The 22,311-nt window shown below is 34.6% G+C and overlaps 1 protein-coding gene across 9 annotated transcripts in view; it reads left to right on the top strand.

The window, feature by feature from the left end:
• Window positions 1-1,525: 1,525 nt before the first annotated feature.
• Window positions 1,526-22,311, top strand: part of LOC101744958 (uncharacterized) — a 100,960-nt gene continuing 80,174 nt past the window's right edge. For 5 of the 9 annotated variants that reach the window (XM_038012742.2, XM_038012740.2, XM_038012739.2 and 2 more), the window contains exon 1: window positions 1,530-2,341. In XM_038012742.2, coding sequence (XP_037868670.1) covers window positions 2,234-2,341 — 108 coding nt within the window. In that variant the 5' untranslated portion in view covers window positions 1,530-2,233. Of the gene's footprint in view, window positions 2,342-22,311 lie in introns of all 9 variants that reach the window. The other 4 variants (XM_062670155.1, XM_062670154.1, XM_038012737.2 and 1 more) reach the window with 2 other exon arrangements.

The following is a 22,311-nucleotide window of genomic DNA, read 5'->3' as shown; positions in this document are numbered from 1 at the left end:
ATAATATTTTTCATGGTACATATTCATTTCAAATTTAATTCAATTGTCGTAATGAGATACCATTTAATTCTACTAGATATTATGTAACAAAGTAATTAGGTTTTTAGTAAAATACTTTTTATCATACTTCGTTTTTAGAATTAATTTTTGTTGAATAATGGAACGTACCAAAACTTCTCTAAGGGCGCCAAAATTAATAGAGACGTTGTAGGTACCTACCTACAACCGTTGAATTAAGTTTGAACTTAATTTACCTCGACTGAGGATATTTATTTGAATAAAACAAAATTTTCTTTAAATCGAATTATAAGTAGGTACTCAAGTACATACATTTTGTAAAATTTGAATTTTTTAAATGGTTCACAAAAGTATTTGACTTTGTTGGTACAAGTCACAAGATAATTGAAGATTGAAGGTTGAATAAACCTTCGTTTAGGTTACCGACCTACCAAGCAATAATAATTGTCCTCGACCGCAGTCTTATGTTCTATGATACCCCAGGACCAAGAAGACTATTAAATTTAGGACTTTTTGTACCTAATTTAAATGATATTTTACATCGTATATAATGTCGCATACAACGCAGGATTCCGTAATTGAAAGAATAATTGAAAATTTAAATCAAATTTTTTTAGGTTTTTCAATTAAATTCAATAATTTTATTGAAAACAGAATTAATAAGTGCATGTCTAAAAATAACTTTTGCCATTAATAGCTTTCTAATCTATATTTTAATTTTTACGAACTAAATTTGGTGACCATGCCTATCTGTATGCGTGTGTTTTCATTTTTCATTTACCCTTACGGAAAGGTGACACTTCGTACAAGTTCAACTAATTTATTTGTTTCTGTACGCAATTTTTTTTTATGATTGAGAGTTTACTGTTGGCCCGGAGGCCTTTCCAGTTTCACGAGGACAGGTGGGCGAGCAAGAGCTCAACCAGAAGGGGCGAGGTTTGCTAACAGCCACGCGAGCGCCACCAAGGGAGACCTAACAGCTCAAGAGTAGTTGGTTCGCGAAAGAATCTACTACCGGATCGGAATCACGACCCGCTTAGAAAATCCGGTGAGAAGCTCAACGCGCTGATGCTTAGTTAGGTTGCACAAGCACATCGAACTCTTTGCCGAGTTCGACGAGTACGGTTACCGGGGTGTACGCAATTGTAAAGCGGAATGGGCGGACAGGATTAAAATATGTGGGTACCATTTTTATTTATTAATGTAATTTTTCAATACTATTTTCGTTAATATAATAGTATTACTGAATTCGCTCAAGATTGTTACTTTGCAAAACAGAATTTATATTAAAATTTATCAAAAAAAATTTGAATTTTCATCTTTAAAGTCAATAATAAGATTTCTCGGCCGCCTCGCACTCCTCAATTTTGGCGGTTGTTAAACTCCAATAGGACTATTGAATAAATTTTGAAGCTTCCGCAGATCAAACCCATTTAAAATGGTGTGAAACGGGCGTATGACGAGTCAATGACAGGGAACAGCTGTACGAGGCGAGGATCTTGGGTCAGTGCGTCCGCGACACATGTCGCGCACTTGCGCAGTCGTAGACTGGGCGCAGCGCGCGCGACGCGCGTTTAGTGTTGAATTACTTTTGCCGGTCTACTACGAACTTCTGATTAAAATGTGTAAATTGTGACCGTGTTTGTGTTTACACTTGTCGCAAAGACGCTAATAAAACTGTATAATTTATAAAGTATTGAAGTTAGAAACTATTTACAACTTTTGTAGAGTATTTACGATCAAATAGTTTTGATATCACAAATGTTAGTGGAATTTAGTTTAGCACACTTAATACGTAATTAATTATAGAATGCAATCATACATATTATAATCAACATTGATTATTTTCGACTAGAAACTTTCGGCAGCTTTGAAAATTATTTATATAGGCATAGTGTCAATGCTTCACAAAGTCTCCACCGCAAAGCTCAAAATTTAATAAAGTTAGAAGATTCCCTGACGCACAATTTATCATGATCAAGTACATTTTCTATATGAGTGTATCTTAAAGATCTAAATACTTTGGGTCCAACATAGCACGCTCAAGTTCATTCGTTATTCAAACCGTGGGCGTTATTTAAATTCGGCGTAGGTACCCACCGAAGCGTCGAACTTGTCTCATTTTACACTTGCAGGACTTTCCTGTTTGAAAATTCATGTGAAGTGTTGAAATACAATGTGATATAAGAGTTTGTTGTTCTGTGGTCACGGGCATATGGGGCAATGCGTGTCCCGGGGTCATCCGGGCCCGGGGTTCAACAGAAAATACCTCCGGCACTTCGACGCTGAGAGTCTAGCGAATAGCGTCATTGTTACAAAGAAGGTAAGGTTCATGAATATTAATTACGCACCTACACAGTTCCTTTATTGCAGCAATTAATTATTACACTTCCTTCACACATAACAATGAGGAATTGTTTTGTTTTCTTAAGCGTATATCTACATGGTTCATCACTGTTTATATAATTTGTTTTAAACTAAAATTTGACATGCCTATCATTGTAATAAATAATATAGTTAGTATTTTTTTAGTAATTCAAAATTAGGGTATTACTAATACATATACCCAATATTCATGTAGGTACATATAATATGTTTACCTGGTTAGCTAATTTATCTATACGCAAAAGTTATATGCTGTAAAGGATACATTTGAAATTTACAGGATTTCGATATTTTTATCACTAACAATCGACAAAGCGATATAATCAAAAACTATTAAAAGCTACCGAAAGACAAAACGTAGAGCGGTTTTTATTCACTCGTTTTTACACAAATTAAATGACGTCATTTTCTTTTTTAGCTTTCTTATTATCAGATTGAATGCGGAGAGATGTAAAAATTATGCCGGCTTTGAAAATAAATAATTATTTTACACACAATAAAATCATCAAAATAGGTCCATAATTTTTTTGCTACGAATACAAAAAGAATATATATAAAAGAAAACAATTTGAAAATCAGTGATTTTTAACATAAAATCATAATCTATAATTGCTGTCTGTACCTAATAGCAGCTGAACGAATTAAAGACCTATCTTGGATATTTACTTGTCGGTCAAGTTATTTTTGTTTATTAAAACACTTTTCTGATTCCACTTCATACTTCGATCATCAATAGTACTATTGTTATCGAAGACTTCATATGACACATAATAATGAAAACATTTTGTGTTGCCAGCGCCATACCAGCGACCGCTAATTCCCAATTAGAATGGGGAATTAGAATTACTCTAGTAAGCAACACAAAACATATAGAGCTTGATACGTTGGGAATAAAAACTACATTCGCAACAATTACGTTTAGCACATACTCAATTACATAAGTGTTGCTTTCTGACAACAAAATGCAATTCCCATTCTAGAGTACTTGCTTCCTAGTTTGTTTTCTATCAAAATCAGGGTTAGATCTTATCGCTGGCGATTACAAAAACATTCTTTTATCGGCACACAAAGCTCTCGAGGCGTGACTCCGAATGAATGGACACTTAACAAAAGCACGCTCTGTAATTTATTCGATGAAATTAATTGTACATCGTTCGTGAAGATAGCCGAGAATTTGAATGTTGGGAAATTTGTATTGTACTAAACGCAAATATATCAGTATTTAGAAACCCAACATATTCTCAGTGGCTTCATATTGCTATAAAGTGGCAATCTGCCCTACGAATCTGTAACGGCATAATAACATAGGTGAATTCCGCAAATTATTTGAATAAGTACATTCACAAGATTAACAACATTTGAACTTTTGCGTCGTCTACATATCAAGAACATTCGCTCGATAAAATATCGTCCTATTACCGTATATTTTTTCATTAATTCATTTCTTCCTTGCGAACCAGAACGCTAAACTGTACCAAGCAGCAATATGTAGGATATTGGTGTACCTATGCGAAACTGTGGACTCACAATACGTCCGCCCATTATCTGTAACTTAAAATTAAAATGTCGTTTATATCGTCGTCGTTTATAACAAAATAAGCCTTAGGTAATTGTAACAAATTATACAGCCTTCTAAGCTAATTAAATAAAATGCTAGTTTTACTGGATTTTGTAATTAATTATCTAGTCCTTGCGTAAAGCAGTTTTTGAACTGAATTGCCTGGCTATACTTTATGTACTCGAAAGATAATAAAAATAATTTACTTTTAAAAATTAAAGTATCAATAACTTAATTTTGTACAATATGTCTTACAAAATTTTATAGGTTTAGGGTTGCTACATACCGCATCGAAAGCCATAGCTTTCAATGAGGAATTGCCTTCACTATTCCTCTACTAGTAGATACTATCTATATCTATACTAATATTATAAAGAGGAAAGATTTGTTTGTTTGTTTGTATTGAATAGGCTCCGAAACTACTGAACCGATATGAAAAATTCTTTCACTGTTTGAAAGCTACACTATTTCCGAGTGACATAGGCTATAATCTTTTTTGAAAAAAATTAGGTATCCTTACTAAAACTCCAATAATGTAACCCAAGGTGTAAAAAATTACCTAAAATATTCTTTACATCGCGTGCGCTGCGAAAACTATTGATGATAGAATAAAATAATGTACTACGACTTTGTAGAACACATTATTATTAACAAAAAGGGTAGGGACAGTATATGTCTGACTATAACAGCTATGCCGCAATAAGTGTTCTTTTATTTAAAAAAAATAAAACAACGTCAAATATCGTTGAAATTTTTGTTAAAGACCCGAGTGGAGCCGGAGCGGGCCGCTAGTGTAAAATAAATAAATCGTTGATTTCATTTAAAAATATAGAATATTAAAGAAAGGAATGTTAAAAAAAGGGTTTAATTAAATCAAATGTAATCAAAGCTATCGCCATTGAAATGATAAATTCATAGATTATTTAATTTGTAATAAATTGTACGCAATGTCAAAGTTACATAGTATTTTTTTTCCAAATAGTTCACAGCCTTCGTCAAATCTTACAGCGTGCGTAAAGTTATGAATTCGAAAATATTATCTTACATAACTTTATAATTTTAATCTTGGTTCGTTAATGTTGTGTACTTTTTTACGCGAAAGAAGCCGTGGTGCTACCATAGTAGTGTACCTAATCAGAAATTAAGGATTTTTTACTGTCTGTTTGTTTGTACATCTGTTTGTTAGGACATCACACAAAAACTACTACATATATTTTAATGAAGCTTATTGTTCGTAAAACCCTATGATAATACCTGAAAACGAGTACATACTTACCTCACTCCGAAAGTACTCAGAAAACAATTTTTAATTAAATTTAACCAGTATAAGATGATTTTCCAATTTATCCGTCATTAGCTTCAACTTCATCAACAATAGTAACTAACAATAGTTACTATTGATGATCGAAGGTCATTAGTGTCATAATCTGTATATGAGAAGGACGGCCTTCATAAACTTCATCAACCTTCATTCAGGTTGCGTCTCTTTAAATCTGGTTTATTGTAATGTAAAGACGATTTTAAAGCTTTAATACTATAGATAGTTATATAATTAACTGTCACTTTAAAAGAAATAGCACGCTTCTATTGAATATAATTGGATTTTCACTAAGCATTCGCTTTTCACTTGGCATTGAAGCAAGCATGTCATTAATTAAAGAGCACCTGTTGTGTTTATTATTACTTTCTTAATTGGGGGAAGGGGGAGTGTTATTAACTTAATTAGGGAAATGTGTTTCCATTGATATGACAATAAATTATGTATCGAAATTCATGTTTTTATTTCCCCGTGAATTTGTTTTCGAACTGATGAGTATACGGCTGGTAGATGTTAAGTGGTCCAGTAACCACGTAACACCAGGTGGGCTGTGAGCTCGTCCACCCATCTATGCAATAAAAAAAAAGCCTTTCAACCCTCAACATGGTTCCCTGACAACTGTTGCTTTGGCAGCTAAAAACGATTTACAGTGAATAGTTATGCGTTCACAATAATTATTCGAAATGCAAAAAAAAAAAAAAAAACGAATCAGCAGCCAAACCAGTCGTGAATATTTTGACACAGAATAAAATTCGAAAACGGTTACATAAAGTAGCTGTACCAGAAAAGGGCATACGTCAATCGGTTTCGAATTCGTAATCGATTAAAGGGTCGTAATTACTTGAATAACCTCATGTTGTCGTTATGCAAGTGACAACTTTCACAGTCGATCCTATATCCGACCGTTGAACGATATTTCCTCATTAAGAACATAGATGCGTGCATTCCCTTTAATTTCACGCTTTTAAAATACTTTAACTAACTTTAACTTTAATTAACTTTAATTTTAAGTCTGTAAAACATAGGAATATCTATTTTTTATCGTTTAACTAGCTGACCCGGCAGACCTCGTAGTGCCTCAAGCGATAAATAAAATACCTAAACTTTTGTATAAAATAAACTTAAAACAAAACGAATCCGTGCGACGAGGGACACATCAAAGGAAAAACAAAATCGTAATTTTTATTTAATTCCGAGCATTTTCATATTTATTTACCTTTTAAGCCTTCTCTGGACTTCCACAAATCATTCATGATCTAAATTAGCCAAATCGGTCCAGCCGTTCTCGAGTTTTAGCGAGACTAACGAACAGCAATTCATTATTATATATATAACTAGTCAGGTCATAAGTATTGTCACACAGTAAAAACTTTTCTTTTAGAATGCTGGCCACAAAAAAGTTTATTGAATTCGAATTTCGAATTGTTCATGAAAATAAAAATGTATACTTTTAGAATTTTACTCATTTTTAAATATGGAGTGGACGCTTAAAGAAGACCGTGTTGCAGTTATTGCGTTGCATCGTTGCGGTTACGCGCCAATTCAAATTTTTAACATACTGAAAAATTTGAAAACAACCCAAAGATTCGTTTATCGTACCATCAAACGATACAATGAAGACTCTAGTGTAGATGACAGGTCAAGAAGTGGCCGCCCTCGGTCGGTTAGGACTCCAGCAGTGATAAAAGCTGTGAAGGCGCGAATTCAAAGAAATCCCAAACGTAAGCAGAAACTGTTGGCCCTTCAGATGGGGTTAAGCAGAACCACGGTGAAAAGGGTGTTAAATGAAGACTTAGGGCTTCGGGCATATCGAAGAAAAACAGGACATCGTTTGAATGCTCGTCTAATGGACCTGAGACTGAAGAGATGCCGCGCTTTGTTGAAGCGGTACGCGGGAAAAAAATATCGGGAAATTCTTTTTTCGGATGAAAAAATTTTTACCGTAGAAGAGAGCTACAACAAACAAAATGATAAGGTGTACGCACACAGTAGTGAAGAAGCGAGCAACCGTATTCCGCGTGTCCAACGAGGTCATTTTCCATCCTCGCTCATGGTATGGTTGGGAGTTTCTTATTGGGGCTTAACAGAGGTACATTTTTGTGAGAAAGGTGTAAAAACGAATGCAGTTGTGTATCAAAATACAGTCCTGACGAACCTTGTGGAACCTGTTTCTCATACCATGTTCAATGACAGGCACTGGGTATTCCAACAAGATTCGGTGCCAGCTCATAGAGCGAAGAGCACACAAGACTGGCTGGCGGCGCGTGAAATCGACTTCATCCGGCACGAAGACTGGCCCTCCTCCAGTCCAGATTTGAATCCGTTAGATTACAAGATATGGCAACACTTGGAGGAAAAGGCGTGCTCAAAGCCTCATCCCAATTTGGAGTCACTCAAGACATCCTTGATTAAGGCAGCCACCGATATTGACATGGACCTCGTTCGTGCTGCGATAGACGACTGGCCGCGCAGATTGAAGGCCTGTATTCAAAATCACGGAGGTCATTTTGAATAAACTTTAGTGTCATAAGAATCTATGTTTTGTTAAGTTCATTTTGGTATATGAATGGTTACACAATGAATAAACTTGTTTCAATTATTTTACATTAAACATGTGACAGAATTTATGACCTGACTAGGTATGTATAAAGATTGAATGAACAATCTCACGGGCCACCTGGTGTTAGTGTGGTTAGCGGAGCCCATAGACATCAACAGCGTAAATGCCATCACCGTCCTTGAGACATGAAATCTAAGTATCTGTTCTGTAGTATAATGGCTGCGTCCCACCAGTAATTACGCAAATCGTAATTTGTTCGGATTTGGTTTTAATCACACGATGCCATTCCTTTATCGTTGAAGTTATCCGTGAAAATACTTTAATAACGTTCACTAGAAAAAAATTTACTTACCTGCAGGATTCGGATATCGGCATAGTCGCATCACTCGGTACGAATTAACGGGCGTCTTATCCTTTTGGTCATACCCACCTCAAATTCGATTTCGCTTATAAATCAACTCTACTTTCATTTAGTATAAAATGTATGTACAAAAGTCTATATTGTACTACTAGATAACTGTGAAAAACAGGCTTTAAATTTATGAAGAAGGTATTAATAAGAAAAAAACATATCGGACAAAAGACTGACGGTAGACAATATTCTACATAAATAGATTGTTATTGTTACGTTGCTATAAGTTATAAGTCTTAACAGAAACTATACTCATTCGTCATGACTGAATTATATTAAACTAGCTCGAAATGAGTACCCCAATATTGCAATACTACAATAACCTGTAATGTAAAAAATTGAATAGCCGAATTTCAATGTTAATAATTTCGGGCGACAAAAACTTATTACTTTCGCTGTGACGCCGCGCCGTACTAGATAGATTTACATTGGCGGCGAATATGTGATCTCTTATAAAAACAAGTTGAATATCAACAGATATTGTTACCGGTGTTTTACTTTCACAGCGCGTAATCTGACACGTTTAAGAATTCGCACTTCATTGTGGTCAATGTTGTCATTTCTCCAGACCAACAGACAGGCTTTTATAGTTGTGTCCATTGCGCGTTCTGTCATTATAGTTCAATGAGGTTGCAGGCTTATAAACTTATAGAGGGATGGACGGAGCATCCATAATGGACTTTCTTCTAAAACATTTAATAGGTAATTTGTTGGAGCCCACGCCGTGGCATTTTTTGGTGGCCTTCATTCCATTTATTCTGCTTTTTTTTCTTTTTTTTTTATTGCCCTTGGAGGCAGACGAGCATACGGCCCACCTGATGGTGAGTGGTTACCGTTGCCCATGGACTTCAGCAATGCCAGGGGCAGAGCCAAGCCGCTGCCTACCGCTTAATATTCTCCACAAGCGTCGTTTGAAGAGGGACATGTCATAGCGCTCGGGAAACACCGTGGAGGGGAGCTCATTCCATAGCCGGATGGTACGTGGCAAAAAAGATCTCTGGAAACGCACTGTGGATGACCGCAGTGGCTCCAGGTAGTACGGATGAACTCTACTCCGGTAGCGGGCGGTGCGATGGTAAAAACGAGATGCCGGTATCATCTCGAACAATTCCTCAGAGCACTACGTACTCCCATCATCGTTTTGTGACTATGGGTTGCTTAAATTTTGTTTTCTAATCTTGCGATTACTCTGCAGGCCTATATCGACTATCAAACATTACATTAGTACAAACTTTAATTGTATGCCGAGTAATTTAACTTGATACTCAACTACTTATCTCACGAAAGTTTTCATCATTGAATATTTGGTGCGAAAAAGAAATTTACATTTCACACATAAGCAGTGTCTCGTTTAGGAGCAATTATATTTTATGAAAGTTTTATTACCTAAGTAAGCATCGCAAATGTCATTACAATTTCGTATAAAATTCATTCTTCCAACATTTAAATAGCAAAAAAATACTTAATAATACAATAGATACAAACTTTGAAAGCAAAAGTTATTCATTTAATTCAAAAAGTTACATTTAAGCTACGTTCTGTAATGGGCGTGTCAAAAAAACCAGACATTATAATGATTCTGTTAGCGAAAGTCTTGTCTAAACATTTCCGGACACTAGGCTATATATTTTACTTTATACACGTCTGTTATTATAAGTGTCGCAGTCGTAATCTAATAAAAAAATTAAGCGAAGTCGAAGACTTAAATTTATTTTTTATTAAGCCGAATGCAGAACGTGTAAACATAAAGATTATCGACTTAACATTTGGCGTTGTGTAGTTAGCCGTATACAGCGCAACCTTAGTCCACAGCCAATATTTCTACACGAAATTGAATCTTACCTTACTTGTAATAACAGCTACATACCCTGTATCCCAAGTCAATGTACGAATGCTTAGCCGCACAAATGGACGGGAATATGAGCACATCACTACTAGTGCGGGCTGAAAATATTTCCTATTACTAGTAAATATGCAACATTATAATTTTGGTGAGCTTAATTTAATTCCTTCGTCAAGTTCGTGAGAACACAGCCTGAATGTGAAACATATTTATCTGTCAAGAGAAAAGTATCAGTCGTTGCTAAATCTTCATTCGAATCAATATGTAAGTAGTTTTTATTCATTTCTTAGCTATAAATCACGTGTAAGTAAACGGAATGTAACCGTTCTCCACTTGCTACCGAAGTTAGGGTCATAGGTTATCCAACACCTGGCTACTCATTAGAGAATACGTGTACGCGACACTGGCGATCTACTGCACCAATGTCCCTTAAGAATTTTGTTGGTTTGTTTGCTTCATCATTCTAGCTTGACATCGTTGAATATAAAACGTACATTTAATAATATATTTTGTTTAGATGGCTGTTTGTTAAGCGGTTACCGGAACCACAGACGTCAACAACGTATATAAATGCCGACACTGGCCTTTGATATATTGGGTCTAAGACTTAATTATTACAGTACAACGGCTGCCCTACCCGTCAAACCAAAACGCATTACTGCTTTTCGGCAGAAAATAGGTGGATGATGGTACCTACCCGTCTGGGTTCTAAAGACCACCATTATTATTAATATTCACGTGTGCTATAAAATTTGCAAAACATTTAGCAATATTCGTCGATTTGTAAATCGTTTCGGTCAATTCTCGATCACGTCTTCTAACAATGAGTTATATGTTGAGTTCTGTTTTCACCGGACGACTTCGGCCACGACCGTCCTAGCTCGTGACCATCCGTTCACCACTATGCCCTTCTTCTATGACTGTTCGAACAATTTAAATGTTTGAATTTACAAACGATTGCAACAAAAGAAAGTTTATTTATTACCTAATGCTCTTTGTAGCATTTGTGTGAATTGCAAAACTGGAACGGCGATTATTCCCTGAAGTAGTTAATAGGTGTTTTTTCTCATCGTAGCTAGAACGACTAGAATTTAGCATAATAACTTGAACATACAAATCAAGTCTATAACGTTGCAGTTTAAACTGACCCCTCATAAAACCAATGCCCCTGCTAGTAATGACATCCTATTTAGAAACATTTTGAACGGTTAGAATTGGATTATTATTGGTTTTACTATAGTATTTGAAACCACTGAAGCGAACGAATTCCTTAACCCTCCTAAAGATAGGATACCTGTTATGCTATTATGTAACTTTAAAGAAGTTTGCAAGTATCTGTATTCAAAACACTGTTGAGATTATAATTTTTATTTCAAACTTCAATTCTTTCCAAGAATTAGCTTGGAAATAATCTTAACTTTCAAGAACGTCGTTAATGGTGGTAGACGAAGAATAATTCGTTGTCACATAAGCAGTTCTACTTTTCCTGCCCCTGTCCTTGCCTCAGAATAAGCAAAACGTTGCATACATTTTACAAAAAAGGAGTGTCTCAGGTAAAAGTTGTAACTTTGACAAAACTTTGACATGTTGAAATAAAAAAAGCCATCCTTATAAAATTTACTATATAGGTCTATGATGGTCTATATATGGTCTATCAAGATCACCCTCTTTAGGGCCTACTGTACTAACTTTTACACGTGCAGCTTGTGGGCTGGATATACTCAAAGATCGTACAATGCTCTCCGTGTTCAATACAATAACGCGTTTAGGGTGCTGGTGGTGCTGCCCCGCTTTTGTAGCGCTTCAGGGATGTTTGCAGACGCGTACATAGATTGTTTTTACGCTACCATGCGTAAGAGGTGTGCATCTCTGGTAAACAGAGTGAGGGCCAGCTCCAACAGCATCCTGAGCATGATCGCAAGCAGGCTGGACTGTATAGGTATATACATGGGTCGCTGTGGTGCCATCTCCCATGGGATGTTACCACAGTAATTCATTGTGATGTAAATATAACTACTAACATAGGTATTATTAACAATTTATATGAGTCATGGATACTTGAAATAAAAACATTATTATTATTATTATTATATGATAAAATTACATTTCAAAGATCATCTTCTTTGAAAACTAATGAAATGACCTGACCATAGACGCAAAACTAAAACACGACATGAGCTCCTTTCGACTTCGTACAATGCTCGGAAACAAAAAAATGTAAAAAGCGGTCTAATATCTTTTTTGTGTACCGTCTACCCGAGGCATTCTACAAATAGTGTACAGCAGACCTCCAAGGCCTCGTAATTCATGAAAATTTTTGTTTCTCGAATATTAACCGAAGCAATTTTGTCTTTAAAAGGCAACATGGACAGAATCAGGCCTAAACAAAAGTACTTTCACAATAATCAACTTAGTACGAGTGGTACAATGTTCATTGTTCTCTATAATCGCATTGTTAGAGGCAAAAAACAGAATCATTTTACTATCTCGCGTTTCCTAACAATTTGATACAATTGTTCGGAGATGCAGGAGATCGGAGCCCTCTCTCCTAATGCATTGTACCGAATGGACGATTTCGAAAATTGGCGCTAGAAATTATACATAATTGCAACGACAATATCTATCGCCGTAGCAAATAGGATTCATTCAAGCTTTAGTCTTTTTAAAGTACTCTGTACTATACAGAGACAGAAATGTATCACATTAGAATTATAATAATATGTGTATGTTAAAAAGTTTGAATTAAAACAACAATGACAACCGAATACTGTGCATCATCTGGCTCATTTTAACCGACAGCTAAACACTGCATGAGATTGTTTGGCACACCATTAGGCAAGTTGATACTTTTCTGCAATTACTCACATATCTCAACTATCGTTTCCTTAATTTTGCCTCCAGTGTGCTTAGTCCGAGTTTTTTAACGTTCTCGATAGCGTAAAAGTTAACTCAATTTTGTGCGGATTTGGAATGTTTGCCTACGTTTGCCGCCAGGGGCGCTGTTCCAACTGCATACAAATTTGAGTTAACTTTTTCACTATCGACAACCTTAAAAAACTCGCATTAGGCACACAGAATTATATTAAAATGGAAAACCTTTCTGGATAAATTCAATGCGTGACAAAATATTCCAAAAAAGTTACCAACCACTATTAACGTCCGATTTTAAGATCGCTGATACAACAGGCCGTGTGTAACGTATAGTTATAATAATTTGAACAGTGGCTATCGAGATGATCTTCTTCGATAGTTAGGTATACGAGAGAAAGCCGAGTGAAACCGAGTGTAGGATTATGTTAGAGCTAATGGGATCTTGGATAATCAGTTTCTGCATAGTTTATTGCGTTTCTAGTTATTATGAAGATGGGAGATGGCTTTCAAAACTTAGTTTCGTAAGTAAAGTTTAGTACACATTTTGTTATCATCAATTTTACTGTCAAACACTTAACATTGAATAGACGGCCGTCTGGTGTAGTGGTAAGTGATATGGTCACTACACAAGGGGGTCGCGGGTTCGAATCCCGCCAAGGAAAGATATTTGTATGATAAATACAAATGTCTTTTCCAGGGTTATGGATGTATATTAAATATATGTGTGTGTATAATAAAAATCTTACATTTATATCCGTTATCTGGTACCTGTAACACAAGTTCTTTACGAACTTATCACGGGACCAGTTAACGTGGCGTGATTGTTAGTAAATATTTATTTATTATTTATTTATTTATTGAATACAGAGAATTACTGTTATCGCGAGCTGAGCTTGTGGAGAAAATAAAAATAAAATAATGCTAAGTACTTCGTTTACAAATTAAGCGATTGTAGTAGTACAGAATTAAACTAAACTCGTGGGCCCTGACATGTTAATTCGATCCTGTTGCAGACATATTTCTATTTAAAAATACTGTATACTAATTTAATTGTATATACATAAATGCAAAATTACATAACTATCCCTAAAGTCTAACCTTAATCTACATCCACGAAGACGTTAAGATATGAAGTTATTTAATATAGTTAGACACGCACTGAGCCCTTTTACAGTATCGCTTGAAGAAGTACTTATAGTGAAGAAGAAATTCCGGAAAGAGAAGTACATTCCATAGAGGGTGGCAATAAATACTTATTGCAAGGTCTTGTGGTAGGTGTGAACTCTACTCTTGTGTTGCGATTGTGAAAAAGTAATTTCTCAAGGCAATTTATGTGAATTGAAGCTGTTGAATGAGTAGCCTATAACAAATATTAGATCTTTAATCACGAGTTTTACTGGTGGTAGGACCTCTTGTGAGTCCGCGCGGGTAGGTACCACCTTCCTGCCTATTTCTGCCGTGAAGCAATAATGCGTTTCGGTTTGAAGGGTGCGGCAGCAGTTGTAACTATACTTGAGACCTTAGGACTTATATCTCAAGGTGGGTGGCGCATTTACGTTATAGATGTCTATGGGCTCCAGTAACCACTTAACACCGAGTGGGCTGTGAGCAATAAATAAAAAAAAAATAAAAAAAGAGTGCAAACTTTTTCAGCTTTACTTTTTTTATATCCGAGAAACACATTGCATGTTGCTGGTTCTTGATGCTCGCCAAATATTTTTTCTAGTAAAGAAATCTTATAAATCTTAGATATGTAGAAAGTATTCGATTTACATGAACAAAAATAGATTGATACTAAAAGATGTGAAAGTGATTTTATGAGAAAACAAAGAAAGCCTAAAGTTGTTCCACAAACAAAACATAATATTATTTGATCTGAGAATCATCTTTTTTTATTTGAATAAAACGATAAAACTACGCTTACTTTATTTATTATAAGCTTACTAACATAGTTTACACTCATACAAGCTTTAAAAAGATCAAATACCAAAATAGAACTCAAAACTCACTTAGAATTTTCAAAATTATATAAATGACTTATACGTGGGTATTTAAGTAGATTATCAACAAATAAGAAAGATACTTTAGTGGACACCCTCATTGCTTATTTTTAGAACTACCTACATTTTTTGTGACGTATGTCTTACCGAAATATTTGCATACTGTAATGTCTTAAATGGATTTAAACAGTACTTTACTATGCTATGTAATACATTAACATACATAAATATAATACTTTTTATAAGATAGCATACAGCGTGAAGAAGCCTTAAAGCGATATGCGTCTTAGTACAGTATACGTAATATACATTCATAGCTATACTTTCAACTTTTCAAGCCCTTTCACCAACCTGTCCCTATAGCATTTAATTCATATTACAACGATGCGTTAAAACGCGTTAAATTGACTCGCAAACTCTGCAATCCAGAAGTATTACGTGTCATTCTCGTATTAGAAACCGCAGGTCCGACACTAACCGCTGTGTCTTCAGTTCACGGTTAGCCTGTCGTAAACAATTATCATTACACTAGCTGACCCGACAGACTTCGTAGTGCCTCAATCGATAAACAAAAAACCTAAGCTTTTGTATAAAATAAACTTAAAACAAACAAAAGGAATCCGTCCGACGGGGGACACTTCAAAGGAAAAACAAAGTTGTTTGTTTTTATATAATTCCGAGCATTTTCATATTTATCTACCTTTTAAACCTTCTCTGGACTTCCACAAATAATTCAAGACCAAAATCAGCCACATCGGTTCAGCCGTTCTCGAGTTTTAGCGAGACTAACGAACAGCAATTCATTTTTATATATGGACCGTTTATTTTGAAAGTGGTGTAAGTCCATTTTTGGGAAAAATGAGCTATCTTGCTTAATTTAATGTAATTTTTTTATATATATAACTAGTCCGTGTTTAATTTCTCAAAAAATACCATGTTTTGTACAACTTAAAATCGGTCGGTAAATGAAATTGCATAATCATCGATTATGAAAGTGGTGAAGTCCAATTGACAGAGGTAGGTGGCATCGCCAGACCTCATATGATTTGCCTGTATTTTTAAATCAACAAATATAGTAACCTTTAATTTTCTCGAAACAAAAGAAAATGGACTTACACCACTTTCAAAATAAACGGTCCATATATAGATATATATTACATTTCATTACATTATCGGTCGTCCGCTGTTGTACGCTAATTAAAAAAAAAGCAACTAATGTTGCAACTAGAATAGCGGCTTCTACGCCCGAATTCAGATAGTTAGTAAAACTATTTCATTAAAACACAGTTGAGATTTAATTACAAAGTTGACGTGAACAATTCTCTAAACTAATGGTCTTTTTTTTGTGTTTTTAATACGGAAGTCCTTGACTGCGCGCAGCACTAGGAAGACTTTAGGATTAATTAAATTTTCATTAAATTTATCATCTTCTTTAATGTTAATTATAGCAAAAAATCAATTTATGAATAGCAAATAGAGAAGATAATTATTTCGTACGAGTGCGGATTCATTCTCTGTTTATGGATTTTCTTCATTATCTATTTGCCGAATGAATAACAGTTTTAACATACAATAACGCGGCCGAATAATGTAGAAAATTACTAATTCATTAAATAAATTACAAACCTAAATTTTAACTCATAACATAAGTAAAATGTTGTTTAAGATGAGTGTATTTAGCGTTGGCTTACATCGATATTTATTAACTTCATCGTATATATTTCTCTGTATCATTATGATTAGCAGTCACCGTCCTCGTCGAACCCATCGCTTGCGACGAAGGGCTCGACCAGCTAATTAACCCACAGACACACACACAGACCCACTGAGTTTCTCGCCGGATCTTCTCAGTGGGTCGCGTTTCCGAGCCGGTGGTAGATTCTGCGAAGCACCGCTCTTGCTAGGGTCAGTGTTAGCAACACTCCGGTTTGAACCCCGTGAGCCCACCTACACGTTATGGTGAAGCTGAAATAGCCTCTCAAGGCTATCAGCATAGGTAGGTAAAAAAAATGATTATTCGTCACAACGACATAATTTACATGTCTTAATAAGTTATTATACATCATCACATAAATAAATAGGTATGTAATTAACGCTACAGCGTCTTAATCATTGATAGCTCGATTAAATACATTTAATCGAGCTATCAATGATTAAATACATTTAATCGAGCTATCAATGATTAAGACGGTGTTTATTCGAGTGACGGTGCATGTGCGCCCCGATAAGTTTTGCTAGTTCAATTTCTTAGAGATTTTTAGATAAACATAAAATATTTTTGAAACTATGTATTACTATATCTATTGTATTAAACCCAGGTTCCTATATATAGCAAAATATTATTTTTGTATACCTTCGTCTAATATAATGTAAGCATCGTTATTATTTCATGCAATTAACGTGGTTTGTTTGGTTGAACTTAAATTCTTTAAAAATGAGAATTTCCGGAATATTTTATATATAACATACAAAATGTTAGTAGGCTTGAAGAATTGCGTTTATTTTAACTAGAGGTCCTGCAGTAGTCGAAATTCGACTATAATTAATTGGAATTGTAAGTTTGTACAGTATTATGATTGTATTTTATACTTCTATAATCACAAATTTCGCCAAGACTACACTATAAAAAATATTAACACAGACAAACAATATTTAATCTATTCTCAATTTGACAACAGACGTCAAGAACAAAAGTTTGACAATAAATAGTATGCATGCGTGTGTGCGTCCAATACATGGTATGTAGTGTGTGTAATGTTTTCTTTATTGATTTAATGTATATTTTATGCATTATTTAAAAAATATATTAGCATTGTGCACTTCTTCTCTATATTCTCTATAAGTGTGGAAATTTTAATATTCCTCCGTCCACGTAATTTTCGTAAAAAGGGATACGAAGTTTTTGCTTCACGTGTTAATATATAGATTTAATCTATGGCGCGTCGTTTGTGCGTTTGAGTTGAAACTTGTGCTATTTATGTACATATGTTAATGTATTACATAGCATAGTAAAGAACTATTTAAATCAAATTAAGACATTACAGTACCTATGCATATATTTCGGTAATACATACGTCACAAAAAATGTAGGTATGTAGTTGTAAAAATAAGCAATGAGGGTATCCACTAAAGTATCTTGTTTGTTTGTAATCTTCTATAGATATACAACGACATATAACTCCTTTATATGTATAATTTTGAAAAATCTAAATGAGGTTTGAGTTCTTTTTTGGTATTTAATCTGTTAGTAGTTTTGGCATTTCAGACGTGGTTTGCACTTTTTCGTTGCGTTTCTTGTAATATATAGCGATTGTTAGAGTAAGCCGAGGTTCCTATGCAAGCAGTTTTTTGAATTATTAAAATTTATTCATTTACTAAATTAATTAACTTTAATATTTATAAAGAAAAAAAGAAACAGAAAGGCAGTAACCAGAAAATGTTACATTGTTGTATTAGAAGCTAAGCTGAAATTTAAACATAGATCGCAACGGGCGTGGACCTAGCGTGGACTGCATTATATATATAGCGATGACGTCGTTGTATGTGATCCTCGAAATTGGACCCGCATCTTAATGTTAAGATCCGTTAGTCAGTTGTTTGGAATTCGCGAATTTCACCGCTTCTTTTATCGCAGCCTTTTATATCACTGCGATTTCATATTATGTAGAATGAAATATTTATATTATGCAGAATCGAATATCTATGGTTTTTAATAGCGGTAATAAAATTCAAATTTTAGTTATATCAGTTTATGTGTTCGACTGTGTTATTTATATTATATAAAACTAGACGTACTCGCCCGCTTCGCTGGGCATTTAAAATTAACATTATTATTCATTGTCATTATTATTAGGGAGTCCAATACTCATATAAATATTAGCCTATCCATTAAGTACGTGTATTTTCTACATGGATACCAAGTTTCAAGTCAATCGGATGCATGGTTCAGTAGTTATAACGGAACATCCGTAAAAACCACTGTAGATTTATATATTAGTATATATTTAGCTGTAATAGTATAGGTATATTATTACTGAAAGCCAGGTGGGATCGCTGTAAGCTTTTACTGTTTAATACTTTCTTCTCTCCCACTACTGGTTATTAAGATCGGAACTAACTTGGGAATTGAGAAGTTCGAGACTTAGAATTCATGTCTCAAGTGAGTACCTAACGACATTGAAGTCCGCCCAGATAAGTCTGATCTAGTCTAGGAGGCAATAATGCAGTCTTGTTCGAAGAGTCAGCAGCAGCTGTCATACCTACTATTACATTGACCCTTTGACCTCATCTTTCAAGGTGGGTAATTTGTAATGCTCATGGGCTAGTATCACTACTTAAAATCGGGTAAGTCGTGTGCTTACGACATAGTAACGTATACTCAATTATTAATCTCACAAAACTAATTTTTGGAAGAACCGATTTTATAGACGCAACAAAACATTTGGGATAGTCGTTACCATCGCGTTGAATACTCGTGTTCGGTATTTTAAGTGTAAATACGTGACCGCTGACTGGGCTGTTACGACCATGTCGAAAGAACCTAGCTCGAATTCACATACCGTGACTAATGAAGGCGTCCTTCAAGAGATTCTGATCGATTTAATAACACGTTTTGTGGGTACTATCCCTCTGTGAAATAAAATACAAAATTTTTAAGCTTTGGTTTTCTTTTTATTGTCTTTTGAGGGATTTTTTTATACAGGGTCTTCTCTAATTATTTTTGATGAAAATAATGCTTACCCAAATTCGTCTTGTTTATAAATTCCTTTTTTGTGTACCTACTAAATAAAATTTGAAAGAATTTATAGTGGACATTAATTTGTCAACAGATGAGCTTCAATAGTGAACATTAGAGTATCGTTTTTTTTATATTAAAAATATAATTAAATGTGATTCTATATTATCGGCGAGCGACTCAATGGCGCAGTAGTCACCGCACCTTACTTCTGGGTCGAGGGTCGTTAAATAACTAAATTACAATTAGCGGTATATAGTATTTTCTTCGGTTTTTGCGATTCGTAGATATAATTGAAGCCACTTTAACGGTTTAATATCGCGGTTTTTATTGTCATTAGCTTAGTCGTCAGTGACAACAAAGAGCTTAAAGTATTTGAAACTTCGAAAATAATTTAATGACAATAAAAACGGTAGACTAAGATGTAACAGTAGGTGAACTCTCTACCAATCAAGAAAAATAATATCATATACAGATTACATAATAATATCATGCGGGTGCAATATATCCGGCCGTCACTCAATGTCAATGGACACTAATGGACCCGTTAAAGAATCGGTAAGAAGTCAAGCCAGTTATTACGTTATTCCGCCGTCTACAAGTCTCGTGGTGTGGTAGTCGAGTTTAGTTAAGGCACTTAACAGCCGATGGGCCGGAAGATAGTAAACCACGTAATGAAAAATAAATTCACATATTAAATGTAATTAATTAAATGTTGGACATTCAATTTAGATTAGATACATATACTAATAATGAGGGCTTTTAATGCTCTTCAAATATATACTTATATCAACACATTATATTCACAACACAATAATCATTATGAAACATTATGTTCTACATCCTAAAGCTTTATACGAACCAAATTCAAAAGTTTCTTTTTAAATACGTTTACGTATTTTAGACGGTAATTTAACAAATTTCGAATATGATTGGTTATTGGGACGCATTTTTTTTGTCCTGCTCAAGAAAGCTGAATAAAAAAAATACAATTTCATGTAGTAAAACAATCTCCGTGTCCGTAAATAATACGTTTGGAAAGTATACTATACACGCCCAATAAAGTTTCACTATTCAAATAATGCTACACAGTTCACAGTCGAACTTTGTTTGTCTACACATTATTTAACCAATTACTTTTGAAATTAAAAAACAAAATGTGTGCAATTCACACGTGGTAGAAGTGAAACCTTCCAAAATTAAAATACAATTATCCTAAACGTCTTAAGTATATGTAAAATTTTGTCATTAGTAAATAATTGTAAGGTAGCGCCCTCTGTGAATTGATATTTTAATTTCCCGTATAATCCTAAATTAAAATTCACTACAAGAGCTTTCATACACACGTTAGTATTAAAAAATCTCACAGATGGCGCTGTATTAAATAGTATGTATATTTCTGTCTCATTCTTTGCTGGCTTCATCCTACACATTTTTGTATTTGTGTCTCTTACCTGTCGTTTTTTCCGTTGCATCCGGTTTGAAATCACAACGATTCTAAAGATTAAATGTCGTTGTGTATTTTATGTAATCTAGAATGCGTCTCTTAAATGCAACACGTGGTTGTGGCACACGCACATTTTCGAATTGAATAGGTAACTTTGAGACAGCGATAATAAAATAATAACGCGGAAAAGAAAGTTGACGTATGCGAAACAATTTCTCACTCATTGTATATTGAGGTATGTTAATGTAACAGAGCCTGCTAGAAATTATTGCACAATTATATTCAATGTATGGTGGTCTCTAAGCGTTTGGCTTTGTTTTCATTTACACGGATACTGTGTTTTAATTTGTAAATTGCCGTCAGTGATTATTACATAGTTCAAACTCTGTCTGGCCATTAATTAAACATGCGACAATTTATAATAGCTTGTATGTATGAACAATGTGAATAGTTACGTCTTATGATGTACATATTTTTCGAAGTCGTCGTGGTCTAAAGGATAAGACGTCAGGTGCATGCGTGTTGAGCGATGCACCGGTGTTCGAATCTCAGGCAGGTACCAATTTTTCTAATGAAATACGAACTTAACAAATGTTCACGATTGACTTCCACAGTGACGGAATAACATCATTTAATAAAAATCAAACCCGCAAAATTATAATTTGCGTAATTACTGGTCGTAGGACCTCTTGTGATCCCGCCATAATGGGCCGTATTCACTTCTCTGTGTGGGCGTGTGATTGTGCTTTTTTCAAACTATTTAGACGAAGAATTAACACAATGAAATGAAATGTTTATCATACGTGAATCATTTCCAAGATTCACATCTAAGCAGACTAGTTGAGCAATGATGGCACAGATGTGGTAATATTGTTGCAACCAACAAACTTTTAGAAGCATATCAAATATTGAACAACTAAATCTTGAGTCGAATTCAAAAAGTATTATTGCGTCGTTTTCGACCTTTTAGCCACGGACACGTAAAATATTGATTTCGTTGACCATACAGTATTGGAAAATAAAACTTTAACGTGACTGCTTTGTTGACATCCAATATCTAGTTGGAGAATTTTATACGACAGTATTGTTACGCCGGTAAGAGTTTTATACGACAGTATTGTAACGCCATCTATCGTAGAATAGCAGAAACGAATATCAAAAGAA

The sequence above is a fragment of the Bombyx mori genome, chromosome 9, assembly GCF_030269925.1.
Source record: "Bombyx mori chromosome 9, ASM3026992v2".
Classification (NCBI taxonomy): Eukaryota; Metazoa; Arthropoda; class Insecta; order Lepidoptera; family Bombycidae; genus Bombyx; species Bombyx mori.
This window is presented reverse-complemented; position numbering and strand designations above follow the sequence as displayed.